Source organism: Papio anubis, chromosome 13 (genome assembly GCF_008728515.1).
Source record: "Papio anubis isolate 15944 chromosome 13, Panubis1.0, whole genome shotgun sequence".
NCBI lineage: Eukaryota > Metazoa > Chordata > Mammalia > Primates > Cercopithecidae > Papio > Papio anubis.
Window position 1 is genome coordinate 21,499,644 of NC_044988.1, and position 16,048 is coordinate 21,515,691.

At 44.1% G+C, this 16,048-nt stretch overlaps 1 protein-coding gene across 3 annotated transcripts in view; it reads right to left on the reverse strand.

The window, feature by feature from the left end:
- Positions 1-14,228, reverse strand: part of PCSK5 (proprotein convertase subtilisin/kexin type 5) — a 464,397-nt gene extending 450,169 nt beyond the window's left edge. For 2 of the 3 annotated variants that reach the window (XM_031654136.1, XM_021927555.2), the window contains exon 1: positions 13,529-13,778. In XM_031654136.1, the coding sequence (XP_031509996.1) occupies positions 13,529-13,720 (192 nt within the window). In that variant the 5' untranslated portion in view covers positions 13,721-13,778. Of the gene's footprint in view, positions 1-13,528 lie in introns of all 3 variants that reach the window. The other variant, XM_031654135.1, reaches the window with a different exon arrangement.
- Positions 14,229-16,048: the final 1,820 nt, after the last annotated feature.

A 16,048-nucleotide genomic window follows, 5' to 3' on the forward strand; every position in this document is an offset into this window, starting at 1 on the left:
CTTTGGGAGGCTGAGGCGAGCAGATCACAAGGTCAGGAGTTCAAGACCAGCCTGACCAACATAGTGAAACCCCATCTCTACTAAAAATACAAAACATCAGCCGAGCATGGTGGCAGGCACCTGTAATCTTAGCTACTCAGAAGGCTGAGGCAGGAGAATCTCTTGAACCCGGGAAGCGGAGGTTGCAGTGAGCCGAGATTGCACCACTGCACTACAGCCTGGGCGACAGTGGGAGACTCTTGTCTCAAAAAAAAAAAGAAAAAGAAAAGAAAAAAAAATTAGGTATCTGCTTAAGTGTTCCTCCTCAGTGGGTCTCCCTGACCAACTAAATGAGTTCTCTCACTCTTAGTCACACTTTAGTCTACTAACATGTTGCTTTCCAACAGCACCTATCATAATTTGAAATTATTTTACTCATGTCATTACTGGACTATGGCTTGTCTCCTCCCACTACAATGCAAGCACCATGTAAGCAGACAAATGTAACTGTATTGTGCCCAGTAGAATGGCTGATAAAATAGGTACTCAATAACTATTTTAACAGCTTTATTGAGATATAATTCACATACCAAACAATTCACTATTTAAAGCAGTGGTCCCCAACCTTTTCGGCACCAGGGACCGGTTTCATGGAAGAAAATTTTTCCACAGACAGGGGAGGGGGCAATGGTTGTGGGTTGAAACTGTTCCATATCAGATCATCAGGCATTAGATTCTCGTAAGGAGCACGCAACCTAGATCCCTCACATGCACAGTTCACAACAGAGTTCGCCCTCCTACCAGAGTCCAATGGCCCCGCAGATCTGACAGGAAGTGGAGCGCTCACCTGCAGCTCCACTTCCTGCTGTTCAGCCTGGTTCCTAACAGGCCACAGACCGGATCAGTCCATGGCCTAGGGGTTAGGGACCCCTGCTTTCAAGCAGAGTATTACATTGTTTTTAGTATGTTCACAAAGTTGTGCACAAATCACCATAATCAGTGTTATTATTATTATTAGTTTTTGAGACAGAATCTTGCTGTCACCCAGGTTGGAATGCAGTGGCACAATTACAGCTCACTGCATCCTCAAAATTCTTGGGCTCAAGCCATCTGTCTTCCTCAGCTTGCCGAATAGCTGGGACTACAGGCTACCATGCCCTGCTAATTTTTTATTTTTATTTTTGTAGAGACCAGAGGGTCTCCCTTTATTGCCCAGGCTGGTCTTGAACTTCTAGCCTCAAGCGATTCTCCCACTTTGACCTCCCAAAGTGTTGGGATTACAGGCAAGAGCCAGTGAGCCTGGTCAACAATCAATTTTAGAACATTTCATCACCTCCCAAAAAAATCTCATACCTATTAGCAGTTACTCCCCATTTCCCACCAACCCTTCCAGCCTTACACGACCACTCATCTACCCTCTGTCACTATAGATTTGCTAAATCTGGACATTTCATATAAACAGAATGATACAATATGTAGCCTTTTGTGACTGGTTCCTTTCACTTAGCATAATATTTTCAAGGTTCATCCACATTGTGGCACGTAGCAGAACTTCATTTCCATTGTGAATATTCCATAATATTAATATGAATACACCAAATTTTGTTTATCCATATATCCATCGATAGACAGTTGAGTTGTATCTGCTTTTTGGCTATTGTGAATAATGCTGCCATGAACATTTATCTACAAGATTTTGTGTGGAAAAATGTTTTCATTTCTGTTGGGTATACATTTAGGAGGCAACTCTGGGTCATACAGTAGCTGTATGTTTCACCTTTTGAGGAACTGCCAGACAGTTTTCTAAAGTGATCTCACAGCTTTACATTCCCATTAGCACATTCCCATTGCAAATTGGAGAGTTGCAATTTCTCCACATTCTCATCAACACTTGTAATGATCTGTCTTTTTTTTAATAGCCATCCTAGTGAGTGTAAGCCAGTAGCTTATTGAGGTTTGACTTACATTTCCCTGGTGACTAATGATGTTAAACATCTTTAGATGTGCTTCTTGCCTATTTGCATATGTGCTTTGAAAAAATGTCTACTCAGATATTTTCTGCCCATTTTTAATTGAGAAACTGGTCTTTTATTATTGAGAGCAAGAATTCATTACATACTTTGGGTACAAATCTTCCTCATATGATTTGCAAATATTTACTCCCATTCTGTGGGTTGTGCTTTCACTTTCTTGATGGTGTCCCTCAATAACTATTTTTAAAATAAAACAATGAATAGAATTAATCTTTTATGACAAAGGAAACCTGTAACTGGCTCATAAATATGTGACAAATTCATGGCAGCGCTGGATCTAAAAAGGTGACTCAAGTCACCTGTTTTCAGCTTTGAGTTTCCTTCACTGGTTCCCAGCATTGTCCAACTAGCCCAGGAACAATGACATCATCCTGTGATGAGTCAAAGAATGCAGCATTTGGTAAATTGGTCCGTGAGCACCAAATAGAAAGATGCCCCATACTTAAAAATAAAAAAAAAAAGGTTTTGCTGGAAGCTAGCCTGTAATAAATCCTAAGTGGCCTACAATTTTGTTTTCTTTGAGAAACTGAAATTGATGAATGGGGTTCCCGCCGACACACAAACATATTAGTTAAATGAAACTAGAATAGGCACAGGATGAGTAAGCAGTATCTTTCTAAATTTACATTATGGATATTTGCTTACAAAATTATAGGCCCTGGGATGATCTCCCCTCCCTGCTCTGTATTCAGACTACCCAGCTTTATTTTGGTTGAGGAACTCCCACCAGAGAAAACAAGGTACAAGCATGGGAACATGGATATGCAGAGATCTGGTATATTTTTACAGCTGTAAGAGCTTCTCAGTATAGAAAAATACCAGACCTTAAAAACTTATTACAAAAATATCATCCCTTAAGTACTTATTTTATATATATATATACACACACACACACACACATATATATGCACACACACATATACACACACACACACACACACAGAGAGAGAGAATATAAACAGTTTGTCATACTGGGAAAGGCATCAAGGAAAGACTTGCTTTTAATAAATCTTAACTAGGTTCAATGCTGGCATGGTATCCAAAACGTAATTTTCCCAGGATAGAATTAACCTCTTAGATAATGCACCGAAAATTAAAATAGAAACTTAAATACTTATTTTGTGATGCTAACCTCAATTAACAATCAGATTATCATACAAATGTAAACAAGATTAATCTATTATATAGAGCAATCTAAAAATGTTATATGTGATAGAGCAATCTATAAATAATTTTAAAGACTCATATTTTAAAACATATCTGTATTCCTATAAGGTGGTAAAGTTTAGGCTAAGAATACATGAAAGGCATGTTCAGAACATAGCTTTGTTGTACTATATAAAATATGTATTTAAAGGGCAGAATACAGGAAATGTGAATAAATTATAGTTATAATTATCTGTTATAATACTGAGATGGAAAGTAGATTATGTGACAACCTAAGCTAAAAGTCAACCTAAAATGTGAGGTAGTATAGACCATTTTAAAAAATCATCCTTAAATATTATGTCCTGGTTTTACATTCTCTGTTTCCACTGTTCCGTCTATATTCAGTGTTCAACACAATCTTCAGTTTTTAAACCAAATATGGGAGTTGAAAGCAATCACCCCTGTGTCTGTCTTTATCCCTTAAGTTGGTACGGGACCTGCAGTGCAAATAATAGCACACAGATGTGTAAAGCAGAGATAATACCTACATTTATCCAAAGAGAATGAAATACGGGGTAAGCTTCATGTTTATCTGCCCAGTGGATATATCAGCACAAATTACTTGGAATCCTCTTCTTCCACGCACTGATAACCCCTCAAATACTCTAGCCTCTGTTTCCTGACTCTTTCCAACCCATTAGCCTTCACCTGTTCTCCGCCTGGTTGTCTCACCTGCATCTGCATACCCTGGACCTTATCATCGAGCAGAACAACTCTAGCTAGTAGCTTACAAAAACATATAAATACTGGGTTGACTCTCATCTTTCTGCTTCACCACTCTTATCAAATTGGCCATCCATTTTTCTTTTGTTTGTAAAGCCCCTATGACCACCCTATTCCATTGGTCCAATAGTCCTATTTTGGCCCCACCACCTTCCTCACAGACTATGGTCAACTACTTCAGAGGTGGCACCTTTTGTATTCAAGAACTGTTTGCCCCCTAGTTTCCCAGAGTCTCCCTTTTGCCTTCTCTCTTACTCTGGTAAATTCAAATTCCTTGTTTTGTCGTTTTCTTTTTTTTTTTTTTTTTTTTTGAGATGGTGTCTCGCTCTGTCACCCAGGCTGGAATGCAGTGGCGCGATCTCGGCTCACTGCAACCTCCACCTCCCGGGTTCAAGTGATTCTCCTGCCTCAGCCTCCTGAGTGGCTAGGATTACAGATGCTCAACACCATGCCCAGCTAATTTTTGTATTTTTAGTAGCGATGGGGTTTTGCCACGTTGGCCAGGCTGGTCTCGAACTCCTGACCTCAAGTGATCTGGCTGCCTCAGCCTCCCAAAGTCCTGGGATTACAGGCGTGAGCCTCTTCACCCGGCCAAAAAATTTTTAAACAAGATACTCATTTACTGAGTATTTGTGTGTCAGATACTATTCTGGCCACTTTTAACTCATCCTCACAACAATTGTATGGGGCTGGGGATCACTCTTGTTATTATGTCCTTTTCATACACGAAGAAACTGAGGAACAGAGAGCTTAAGACATTTATCTAGGGTCCCCCAGCTAGGAAGGAGCAGTACTAGGTTTCAAACCCTTTTAATTCTAAACCTATGATCCTAACTACTCCAGCACATTGGCAAGAAAGAGATGAAGGGAGGGAATGGAGGCCGGCAGGTGGATAGAAGCAGATGTGCAATGCAAAACTGTTGTGCTCCATTTCTCTACTGCCCCACAACCTGACTTCCACTCCACTATTCAATCAAGCGTTGGTGCTAAGAGCACTGGAAGCCTCCTTATCACTTAACACACATCCTCCTGGATTCTTTCTATAGCACTTCTCACTACTGCACACCATCTAAAGGAGGCACCCTTTCTTCTGGTGGCTCTCTCCACCTTCCTGACCCCTTCATCTACTCCCATTCTCCCTTGCTCCCTAAGTGGAGACATTCTTCTCTCTGCCTTCTCAGTGCCCCTCTCTTCATGCTTCATCTCTTAACAATCCTAAGCCCTTCCACAAGCTTCCTTTATACTGAGGTTGATGAATGCTAATTGATACTTCTTTCCCAATCTAAATGGTCTTCCCCTACTGGGCATTTCTATAAGCATGTCCTTCTATCTTCCAACAAAAAGAATGCTGATGATCCCACTTATATGTGGAATTTGCGGGGGGGAAATGTTGACTACATAGAAACAGAGTGTAACAGTGACTACCAGGGGTGAGGAGAGGAAGGAGGGAGATGTAGGTCAAAGGGTACAAACTCACAGTTATATAGGATGAATTTGTCTAGAGATGGAATGTGCAGCAGGAGTACTAGGGATAAACAACATAATACTGTGTTGTTTATTGAATATTTGCTAAGAGACCAGATTTTAGGTGCTCTTACCACAAAAAGGAGAGAGAACTATGGAAGATGATAAATATGTAAATTTGGTTACCTGTAATAATCATTTCACTATGTATATCAAAATATCATGTTGTATACCTTCAATATATATAATACAGATAAATCTAAAAAGAAAATTAATGCTGAGCCTCTCCTTTTGTTCTCAGAAATGATCCTGCAGACTGTCCTAATTCTACACAATAGTCCACCCTTCTCCTGGTCCCAAAGCTAAAACTTTGCAGCTATCTTCACGTTCTCCTGCCTCCTCATCCCCTACTTCCATTTAGTTACCAAGCCCTATTGAATCCTCCTCTACACGAACGCCCAAATCTTTCCATCGTCACGGCTCCTGTTTTCATTACCAATCATCGTTGCCAACACAATAACCACTCTGCCATTATGCATTTAGTTCATTGTGCACACTGCAACAGCAGACTCTCCCAAGACATGACTGAACCATACTCTACCACCCAGAAGTCCATTACTATTTGTCTTACTAAATGATAATTATGGGTGAAAATGTTCTAGCGTCTCAAGAACAGAGAATGTTTTCTGATCCATATGTTACATGGTAGACTTGTGTTGGTAGAATCAGTGGGCTGTTGTCTGTCCTTCTCAGAGATCTTCAATATAAACTTCAATATAAACTTATCCTAAATGATAAGGTTGAAACTCTCTAGCCTAGGCATTTGGGGCCTGTAAAACCTGATCTCTAGTGGGTTTTTTTTCCTTATCCCACATCTCTTTTCTCTTATTCTAGTAACAGCATCCCACTTTCCTTTGGGGAACTGTCCCTACCCAACTGGTGGACTGCCCATCAAAGGTCAACATCTCCCATCGAGGGAGGACATGTGATCCAAGCTCACCCATCAAAATACTGCTACCCTCCTAGACAAAGTGATTGGCCCACATGTGGAGATACGACCCCACCCAATGATCAGGAGTATTTTTCAGGGGTTAATTTCAATACTGGATAAGAAAGGTACAAAGAAGCACATGAACTTTGCTGCTTGCTAGGAAGCACCTTCTGAGGGAAAAGGAGAAATAGCTGACATTAGCACTACCTCTGGCTTTTCAGCTGGACGGGCCCACAATCATGTTTTTGAAACTCCTGGATTTAAATATGTTTCAGAACTCAGAATTATTCAGGTGAGAAAAGCATAATGAGGCACATACTTGAGTATATTACACACACCTCTATCTGGATCAAGGACAACATCCCTGCAATCAAACTCAATTCATATTTCTGCAATGAAACAAATTAAAGGCCTAATTAATGTCAGTTTAAGTCAGGGTAGGTTTGGCCATGAAGAAAGTGCAGATCAGGTAAGGTCTCATTACAAAAAGGGTTCAGCTGTTTTCAGAAATGCACATAAAGGCATGTGAATCTGTTTAAACTAACACATTCCCAGTCTGCTTATCTGCTTGTTCGTTAGTTTTACTTAAGCAGTTTGGGGTTGATTTTTAACACTTGTACCTGAAAGACTCCCATCTATAGTCCTCACGGGCCTATTATGTTTCAGTTTTACTTCCCACTAGTTTTTTATACAGACTCACACCGGAGTCAAACTAAAAGACTATGTTTTGATACTTTAAATAGAAAATCTTGCCTGGGTCCAGTGGCTCACGCTTGTAATCCCAGCACTTAGGAAAGCCAAGGCAGGTGGATCACTTGAGGTCAGGAGTTGGAGACAAGCCTGGTAACACGGTGAAACCCCGTCTCTACTAAAAATACAAAAATTAGCCGGGCGTGGTGGTGCGTGCCTGTGATCTCAGCTCCTCAGGAGGCTGAGGCAGGAGAATCACTTAATCCTGGGAGGCAGCGGTTGCAGTGAGCCGAGATCGTGCCACTGCTCTCCAACTTGGGTGACAAAGCGGGACTCCATTTTGGAAAAAAAAAAAAAAAAAGAAAGAAAAAAAATCTTGCAAGTTCCATATTGTATATGTCTTATAAACGAGGGCTGTCCAATAGGAGATGGGAGCCTTAGCCGGCTGATTTTCTTGTCAGTTGCCCCCGCCCCTGTCCTGTCTCCATGGCTCTTGGGGGAAAAGTGTAGCTATCCCATCATCCTATGGGATAATCAGGCACAACACTTATTCAGCTTCCTTGCAGCCCCCATCATATCCCCAGGAACAATCACAAGAATCTGGAAAATCACTGCATGTTGTTATTTTCCTTTGAGTGCTTGTGCATCTCTTCGGTGTCTTTAAAGATCATATAATGCTCCCTATGCCTTATTTTAGCTACATACACATTCACCTTCACTAACTATTAGGGCACCTGATTTTCACAGCAACCCTAGGAGGTGGATGAAGTAGGTATTACGGCTCCCTATCTGAAAAATGAGGAACGGAGGGTCAGGTTGGTTAATGAAAGTCAAGACTTGGAATTTCACTCAAACCTGACTCTTAGTCTTGTTTTCTTTCTGATCTAATTTTATTCCCAGGATGAACTCAAATTGGAGAGTTTATTGGCACTGATTGTTCCTCCTTGGTACTCTTGGATGTAGAGATGGATAATTTGTTGAAACTAGTGAGAACACTACATGCGTAATTTTGCTCTAAACTATGTGCAAATTTTATTCTGGTAAAAATAAAAATTGACATATATATGCTGTGTATATATATACATATTACACATACATATCTGTGTATATATCATATGTGTGTGTGTGTGTGTGTGTGTGTGTGTATTCTAGCATGGATGAATGTCTATAAGCATTTATTTTTACCAGCCAGGAAGCTAAAGTCAGCTTTTCTGTCATTGATTACAACCTGAATTAAATGAATAGTAAAGTCCCAATGCAGAGCAATGCCTGGAGATACTTCAGCCTTGGTGAAAACCAGACACTGCTTCACATAACTTGAACCGACAACAAAAATACCCCTCCCTGCCCAGGGGATATTTCTGGGTCAGGACTCCCTCTCTCAGCCAAAGAGTCAGACATTGCTGAAAATTTTCCCACCGTACTACCCTGTTTCTCTGGCTGACCTTTAAGGTTAGGACCTCTGGATGCAAGCCCATGAAAGACAGTCATAAGGCAAAGTCAGCTGCCTTTAGGCTCACAAAAATGCAGTTTTTCACTTCAAATAGACCCCAAAATCCCCAATGACCACATACAAGCCATTCCTTATCTATGAGGTTAATGCAACAGACCTGCCATCATCAGGCCATGCACTCTGAATTGCTTTTTCCAGCAAAGGTTCCCCTACTATCCCTTCATTTGCCTCATAAGAAATATGCGTATGAGAGTGGCTAGCAGGGGTCAGGACTGAGGTTCTTGGGCATGAAGAGCTGCCTATGCAAAGCCAGATTTATCACACCAAGACCAATCTGGGACCACAGCACCAATTAACTCTCCTGTTTACAAAATGCCTAAGAATTTATTAGGCAAGCACAATCCACTCCCATACAGCCCATCAGACTAACCACATCCCCTATTTCCAGGACTATCCATAAGCACCCAGAATTCACAGCCCACCGTGAATCAACATTTCAAGCGTCCTATGATATTCACAGCTCAAAATTAATCAGCAGGGCGGGAGGTGTTCAGGACATCTCTGGACAAAGTTCTCCCTGTGAATGTATCTCTTCCTACCTACTTGAAAAATATTTCTTCTAGCTTTACTCATACAAACTACATCCAAAATAATAAATAAAATGTAAATGCGAATATGATTTAAGAAAATTTTTCAGGTTTTTTTCTTCCCTTTTGTCCATCTGCAGTATGCTTATCTTATAACAATTCATGGCCTGTGACTGGGATCAATGAGGGAAGAGGGCCCTGCCATGGGAAATCAATCCTAATTGTTTAGAATCTAACATGAAACTCTTTCTAAACTATTAATATTTTAAATTACTCATTGAACAGGAAAATTGCACAAAGCTATGATATAGCTCTTACAATTCAATCTTCAAAAATTTATTTTCCTGATCTTCACCTTTCGCATCTCCATTTTTAAAATGTCTTCCTTTCTCCTTATCTAAAACTTTGGATCTCATTTATTTTGACCTTTCTCCTCAGATTCAGATTAAATAAACCTTTCGCTGCAAGTCTAACTATGTGCTGAGCAATGCATAGTTAACTCACTCTATTATCTAGAGATTTATCATTTTACAGATGAAGGAACAGAGGCTCCATTAAGTTCAGTGACTTTCCTGCTTTCACAGCCTCGAAAGTGGCCTCTCCAGAGTTTCCAAGTCCACATACTGTCAATGGGGGCTCTAGGTAAAATACTTCCCCAGCGTGGCTTGCATCTAGTTTTATCCTTCAGAGGTGTTACTCAAATTGTTATGTGGTTTGGGGAAGGGGCTTTGCTACTGGTAATCTCAGGCTGGAATCAAGGATTATAAGCAACTGACAGAAGGATAAATACAGCTATTGCACATTGCAAACAATCTGTTCACAAGGGATCTTCTCCCTGAATTCAAATAACCAGATATTAATTCTCCTTTGTAGATTTACTCTAAATGGAGGTCCACAATTAACAATATGTCAGGTCTCATTCCTTTATATCATTTCAATTGTCTAACCAGTAGATCGTGAGCTCAAAGGGTCAGAGCACATGATTAGTGAGGGAGGACAAAGGGTTCTCCCTCCATTCCCATGCAGGTCAATAGGCATGCACACCTCCTACCCTCGGCCAGCTCAGAAGGTGCTGGTTCCACTAGATCCTAAGAGGGCTGGTAGTCAGAACTTGTAGGTAAGAAAAGGAGGGCATTTTGCAGCTGACTCTGATACCAACCAAAAGATAATATATGCTAACATGACAACAACTAACAATGATTATGGTTAAGTATTATTATCGCAGGATTTCAAAGCACAACTATTCACAGAATATAAACATTTTGTGAAAACATATGCTAGCTCTATAAACAAAGGCAAGAAAATCCTCATTTATGTTTCCTTCTGGAAATCAAGCCCGTCCTTTTTGCTTGTTTGTTTGCTTTCTTCTTGTGTTACTCTGTACATCCTATCTTTTTTTAACAGAAGAGGCACAACTATTGATCCCATAGAAATCCCCTGGCCCAGCCAGAAATGTTACCTCTCGTGACTTTTAAATGCTAAGATGTTACACAAAACATTACATTGATATTCTGAGTAAATAGTCAAAACTGTACCTTCACTGTGGTAAAAATTCACTACCTTACTCACCTAGAATATCATACCAAAGATATAAAAAAATACTACCAGGATAGTAAATGGCTGCAGAAATAATAACAAGTTTCAGTTCCAATTTGCAACACATGAGACCCCAAGCCCAAATGGGTAAAAATTTACAGAACAATCCAGAGGTATCTGCAAATTAGTGACTGCCCTCAGCTGATTACCACAGCTGGTTTACTGATGGAAAGAAAGAATAACAAAAGGATGTCTAAAGTGTTGAAAGGTCAGAGCAGTAAAGGATGATTAAGAAATACATTTGGCCCTTACAGTGCAATGATACTGCACGTGTGAACTCAATTTACCACCCCAAAGACTTAGCATAGGCTTAAGCTCCTTTGATCTACAGAGGAAATGCTCTCCACTCTAGAATAGCTGATCTTTTTACACTGGTTCAAGGGGTCCTCTGTAACCTCTGTAAGCACTAAATTTCCTCACTGTCGCTGTAAAAACCACAATAAATCATTCTTGGTGTTATTTGTATGTAAACTTTCTTAGTATTATTATTTTTAATGAGAAGTCATGAATCTTCATTATAAGGCCTTTTATAAAAAGGCAGAGGCTGCTGGACATTGCAATGTTTGCTTGTTCAAAAGTAGGTTGGGTGACAATTTCTCCCATCTCACTATGCCAGATTCTGTCATATACCAGTTCTGCTCAATTAATTCAGAAAGGTAACAGCTGTTTCTGCCCTTGTTCTTAACGTCAAGAAATCTAGGTTTGTTTGAACTAAGTATCTGTGAACTGAGACCAGATATTTGTTTCCAGTCTACTGAGCCATTAAATCAGAATTCAAGGAAATGGAGATTTTACTTTCTTCCTCCTTCATCATGGGATGGAAGGGTTCCCTAAAAGGCAGGATCCATGGGGGACTGGGCCTGCAATAAAGTCCCAGGTCCGAATCATGGCTTTGCCACTGTTTAGCTGGTCTCGGTTTCCTCGTCTCCTGTGTGAGGTAATATTCACCAAACAAGGTTGTTTTGAGATTTAGAAAGAAGGGTATGGTCAAGAATTTATTCCTCCAAAAATGCCTGGCATGTGTGAGATGTTCAATGTTAGGAGAACCCGAGATGAGTCTCTGGAAAGATTAATAGTACTAGCTACTTTCAGTGCTAACCTCCCCAGTTCCATTCCCAGAGCATAGGCAGTGCCCAACTTTAAGTTCATGTAAAAAGACCTGAACGGACTCAGTGTTTTCTCCTAGAGAAAAAGCAGCCAGTAGAATCCCAACAAGCCTTTAGAATGGAAATCTTCCGCAGATGACAGTCACTCAAGCAACAAAATCTGGCTGGCTTCCCTTACTTCCTTACTTCCAGGGGCGGGAGGGAATACAAACCGTGCCCCTTGCCCTAGTCTCAGTTCTCCACAGGGCTGGCTTCTCTGCAATATGTCCTCCCTCTGAGCGGGCAAAGTGCAAGATCTTGTGCTCCTGCTGCTCGGAACACTCCTCGGGCTCCCCAGCTCCTTCTAGACTCGGCAACAGCAGCTCTGCCTCCTCTCCAGGTGCCGCATCCCCCAGGCGGCGGGGAGGAGGCGGGTGGGGTGTCCCCGGGTTCCTGGGCGTGGAACGCAATGGCCTCAGAAACTGTCCGTACTCTCCCACTCCTCTGGCACCAGCCAGCACCTCCTCTCCCTTCCCCCAGGCAGAGCACGCAGGGTGCGTGCACCCCGGGCAGTCCCCAAAGCGCGCCTGCTGGAAAGGCGCCATCTATCACCCTCACCTCCCATTCTAGCGGATTCTCGCCTGAGCCCAGCCAGGACCCGCTCCTCCAGCCAGCCTCAAAGACGCTTGCGGTGTGTATGTGGAGGGAGGTACTTTTTGGAACCCAATTTCATAGCCCTCTCTACCCCCATTTCTCGCAGGGGTGTGGGGGGAAGAGAACCAGAAAGCCAAGACTACTGAACCCGTAGTACCTCCAAATCTGTTACGCTTCCAGTCATCCTCATAGCATCACCTTAGTTTATTGGCATTTCTCCCTAGCAGGGGAGCTCTGCCAAAAGCCCGCGAGCGGCACCCCACAAAAACCCAGCGCCCCTGCTGCCTGCCCAACTCTCGCCCCACGGCGCAACCTTCCGGCTCGGCACCTTCCGTCCCGGGGTAAGACTCCTAGTTTTCCCGGAGCGGAACCCAGCCAGCCGGTTTCGGAAGTTTCCCACCTCCCCATTCCAACTCCCTTCTGGGAGCCCCCACGCGGACCTCGCTTAAGGCAAGGAAGCCTAGATGTCTCCCCTAAATCTGCACTCACACCGGGTGCCGCCCCCTCTTCCCTCCCCCTCCTTTTTCCTCCCTTCCAGCTCCAGTCCCCGCGCCTCCGGCGTTTCCAGCGCCAGCGGTTCCCTCGCCCAAGAAGAGGAAACTTCTTTCTGGGCTAAATTCAGGTCCGAGCAGGAAAGGCTTTCCCTTACCCGCAGGCATCAGAGGCGCGCTCACCCCCTATCCCCCAAAAGACCTCATTTCACCCTCTCCCCACGATCACCCTCTCCGAGACTTTGCCTCAGATTACTAGTGCTACTCAACTTTTCAAGTCAAAAGGTCCAGCCGTCTCTAAAACCACCACGGGGGCACTCTGGATTTTTCCCGAGACCCCACCAGTCCCGCGTGGCTTGCAAAAGACAAGTAAACAAAACACGGACCCGGCAACTCTGGGGTGTGTGTGTGTGTGTACGCGCGCGCGCGCGCAAGAGACAGAGCATCGCCCAAGAGTTAGGGCAACAGCTGCTAGAGCACATCTGGAAGAGGGGGAGGGGGTTCCACGCAGAGGGGACAAGAAGCCCTCAGTGGCTTCAGGGCCGAGGGCTGGGCCAGCCTGTAGTTCGTTACCTGTCCTATGTTGATGAATCCGTACTTGCTGGCGATACGGTTGGCCTCCGGGAAGCCCCCGGCGATTTTGACTGCCCAGTGGTTTGTGTAGACGCGCGTCCGGCACACGGGGAGCAGGCAGCCCCCGAGCAGCGCCAGCACGCACAGCAGGTCCAAACGTCCCGGGCAGCAGCAGCGGCTCCCCCAGCCCATGGTCCCGGCGCCTCGCTGCTCCCTCGCTCGCTGGCTGGCTCAGCGCACTAAGGGCGCGCACAACTAACTTCTCCGGCCTGGGCCGCCCGGCGCGCAGCCCTGGGCCGCCGCAGCTCGCAGCCCTGGGCGATCGGCAGGAGGCGGCTAGCCCCGGCAGGGAGCAGAGCAGCGAGCCTTGCGCCGGCTCCTAGACCATCCCTGGGGCTTCGGGGACCTGTGCTCCCAGCTCTCCGGCCCGCGGGGCGCTCGGCGATGCTCCCCGGCTCGGGCGCAGGAGGCGGCTGAGTGGGGCGGGCGTCCTCCGCAGTTGGGTTTCGCCCGGCTCGGCTCCCGGACTCTCCGACTCGGTCTCGCTCCTCCCGGGGCCCCGAGCGCGGCGGAGATGGCCAGCGGGAGCGGTACAGGCAGCGACCGGGCGCCCCCTCTGCTGGCCCGGGCTCCGAGCGCTCGCTTGCTCGCTCCCAGCGCTCCCTCCGGCTCTGAGCAGCGCGCGGGGATTCTGAGTGGCAATGGCAGCAGCTCCTGCTCTGCATAAATGACTTCCCCCGCCCCCCTTAACACCCCTCCTTTCCCACATCCCCCTCCTCCTCTCCCTCCTCCGCCCTCTTGAAAGCGGCCGCAGCCAGGCGCCGACCAGGTCCTAGCGCCTCCGGGTTCTCCCAGCTGTAACCTCCAGGGTTCCGGGCAGCAAAGGCAAGTCTTTCCAAAGGACTGAGAAGAGCGCTCCGAGATCGTGGTTTTACCCTCTTCTCTCCCCTCCCTGCTGGATTTGTATGAATTTACCGCCACTTCCCGAAAGACTAAAGAAATTTACACGCCGGTGCGAAGTAAGCGCCCTGAAGATTCATTCATCCTCGTTCTAAACGTCCTTAAATAACTAGGCATTTAAGCAGGTCACTTGCATGTCAATTGCCGAACAAATAGCTCGAGATTTTCACTTCGTTAATTCTTCATGCTTTTCAGCAACTGTTTATTTTACACATTCTGCTCCCGGGAGAAGTTACCACACAGGACAGTAAGTCGCATCGACTCCTAGAGAAGCCAACCACGGTGGCTCGAAAGCCAAGTCTGTTGCCTGCTCGCTTTCGAAATCTGCGCATCCGATACTAGGCAACGCCAGGGGAGAGTAAAATTCCGGCCTTGGAAGTGAGGAAAGATGTTTCTATGAATATTTCGTATGCCAGTGGATGGACATGTTGGGCCAAGGAAATAACTCCATTCATTTGTTGGATTGCGTCTGATGAGGGCTTTTCTCCACCAAGGGAAAAGTTTTCCAACTTTTCCAAGCACAGTCCTGTAACAGTGAAAGACTTTAATATAAAAAAGACCACAGAGGAATTTCAGATGAAATATGTGGCCCTTCATTATTCTATCATGCACTGTGACTGCAGCAGGCAGAAGGGAGCTCAAATTAACCCTCTTCTCGCTTCTCCTTTACAACCTCCCTGCCTTCCTGGAGCGGGGGTGGGGCACAGGGTGATTTATTGTGACTAGAAAAATTACCCCGTATGAAATAATTCAACTTACTTTAAAAGTATTCACTATATCCCTAACTGTCCCCCTTTCTTTCCTCCTACCATGCCCTATTTCTTTCTTCCTGTTAGTTAAATGTGTCTGAGATTAATTAACTCATCCCACCTATAGCTTTGGTACTGGTTTTTTTTTAATCTGAAACATACCTGCAGACTTAAAATTCTACTAGTACCTTTGAGCATAGCATTTGACATTTTACACATTGTATAAGGGATGCTATATTATTTAATCTTGAAAACAAATCCACGAAATAACATCATCCCCACATTATAGCTGAAGAAATAGAAGATCAGAAGAAAACATGTGCAGAAGGGTATGTATTGTATTCATTTGACTGATTCAACACATCTGTTTTGAGCACCTAGCATGTGCTATGAATTGTGCTGTACACTGGAGAAAGGGGAAGGGGGAGACACAAAAAAATTAGTGAAATTCAGAATCTCTGAATATTCTAGAGTAAATGTGGTTTATTATTGTAAGTATGTATGTATGTATGTATGTATGTATTTTTGAGACAGAGTCTTGCTCTGTCGCCCAGGCTAGAGTGCAGGTGGTGTGATCTTGGCTCACTGCAGCCTTCGCCTCCCAGATTCAAGCCATTCTTCTGCCTCAGCCTCCCGGAGTAGCTGGGATTACAGGTTGGCTAATTTTTGTATTTTTAGTAGAGACAGGGTTGACTGGTCTCGAACTCCTGATCTCAAATGATCTGCCTGCCTTGGCCTCGCAAAGTGCTGAGATTACAGGCATGATCCACCGTGCCTGGCCTATTATTATTAAGAGGAAAACATAAGCAGT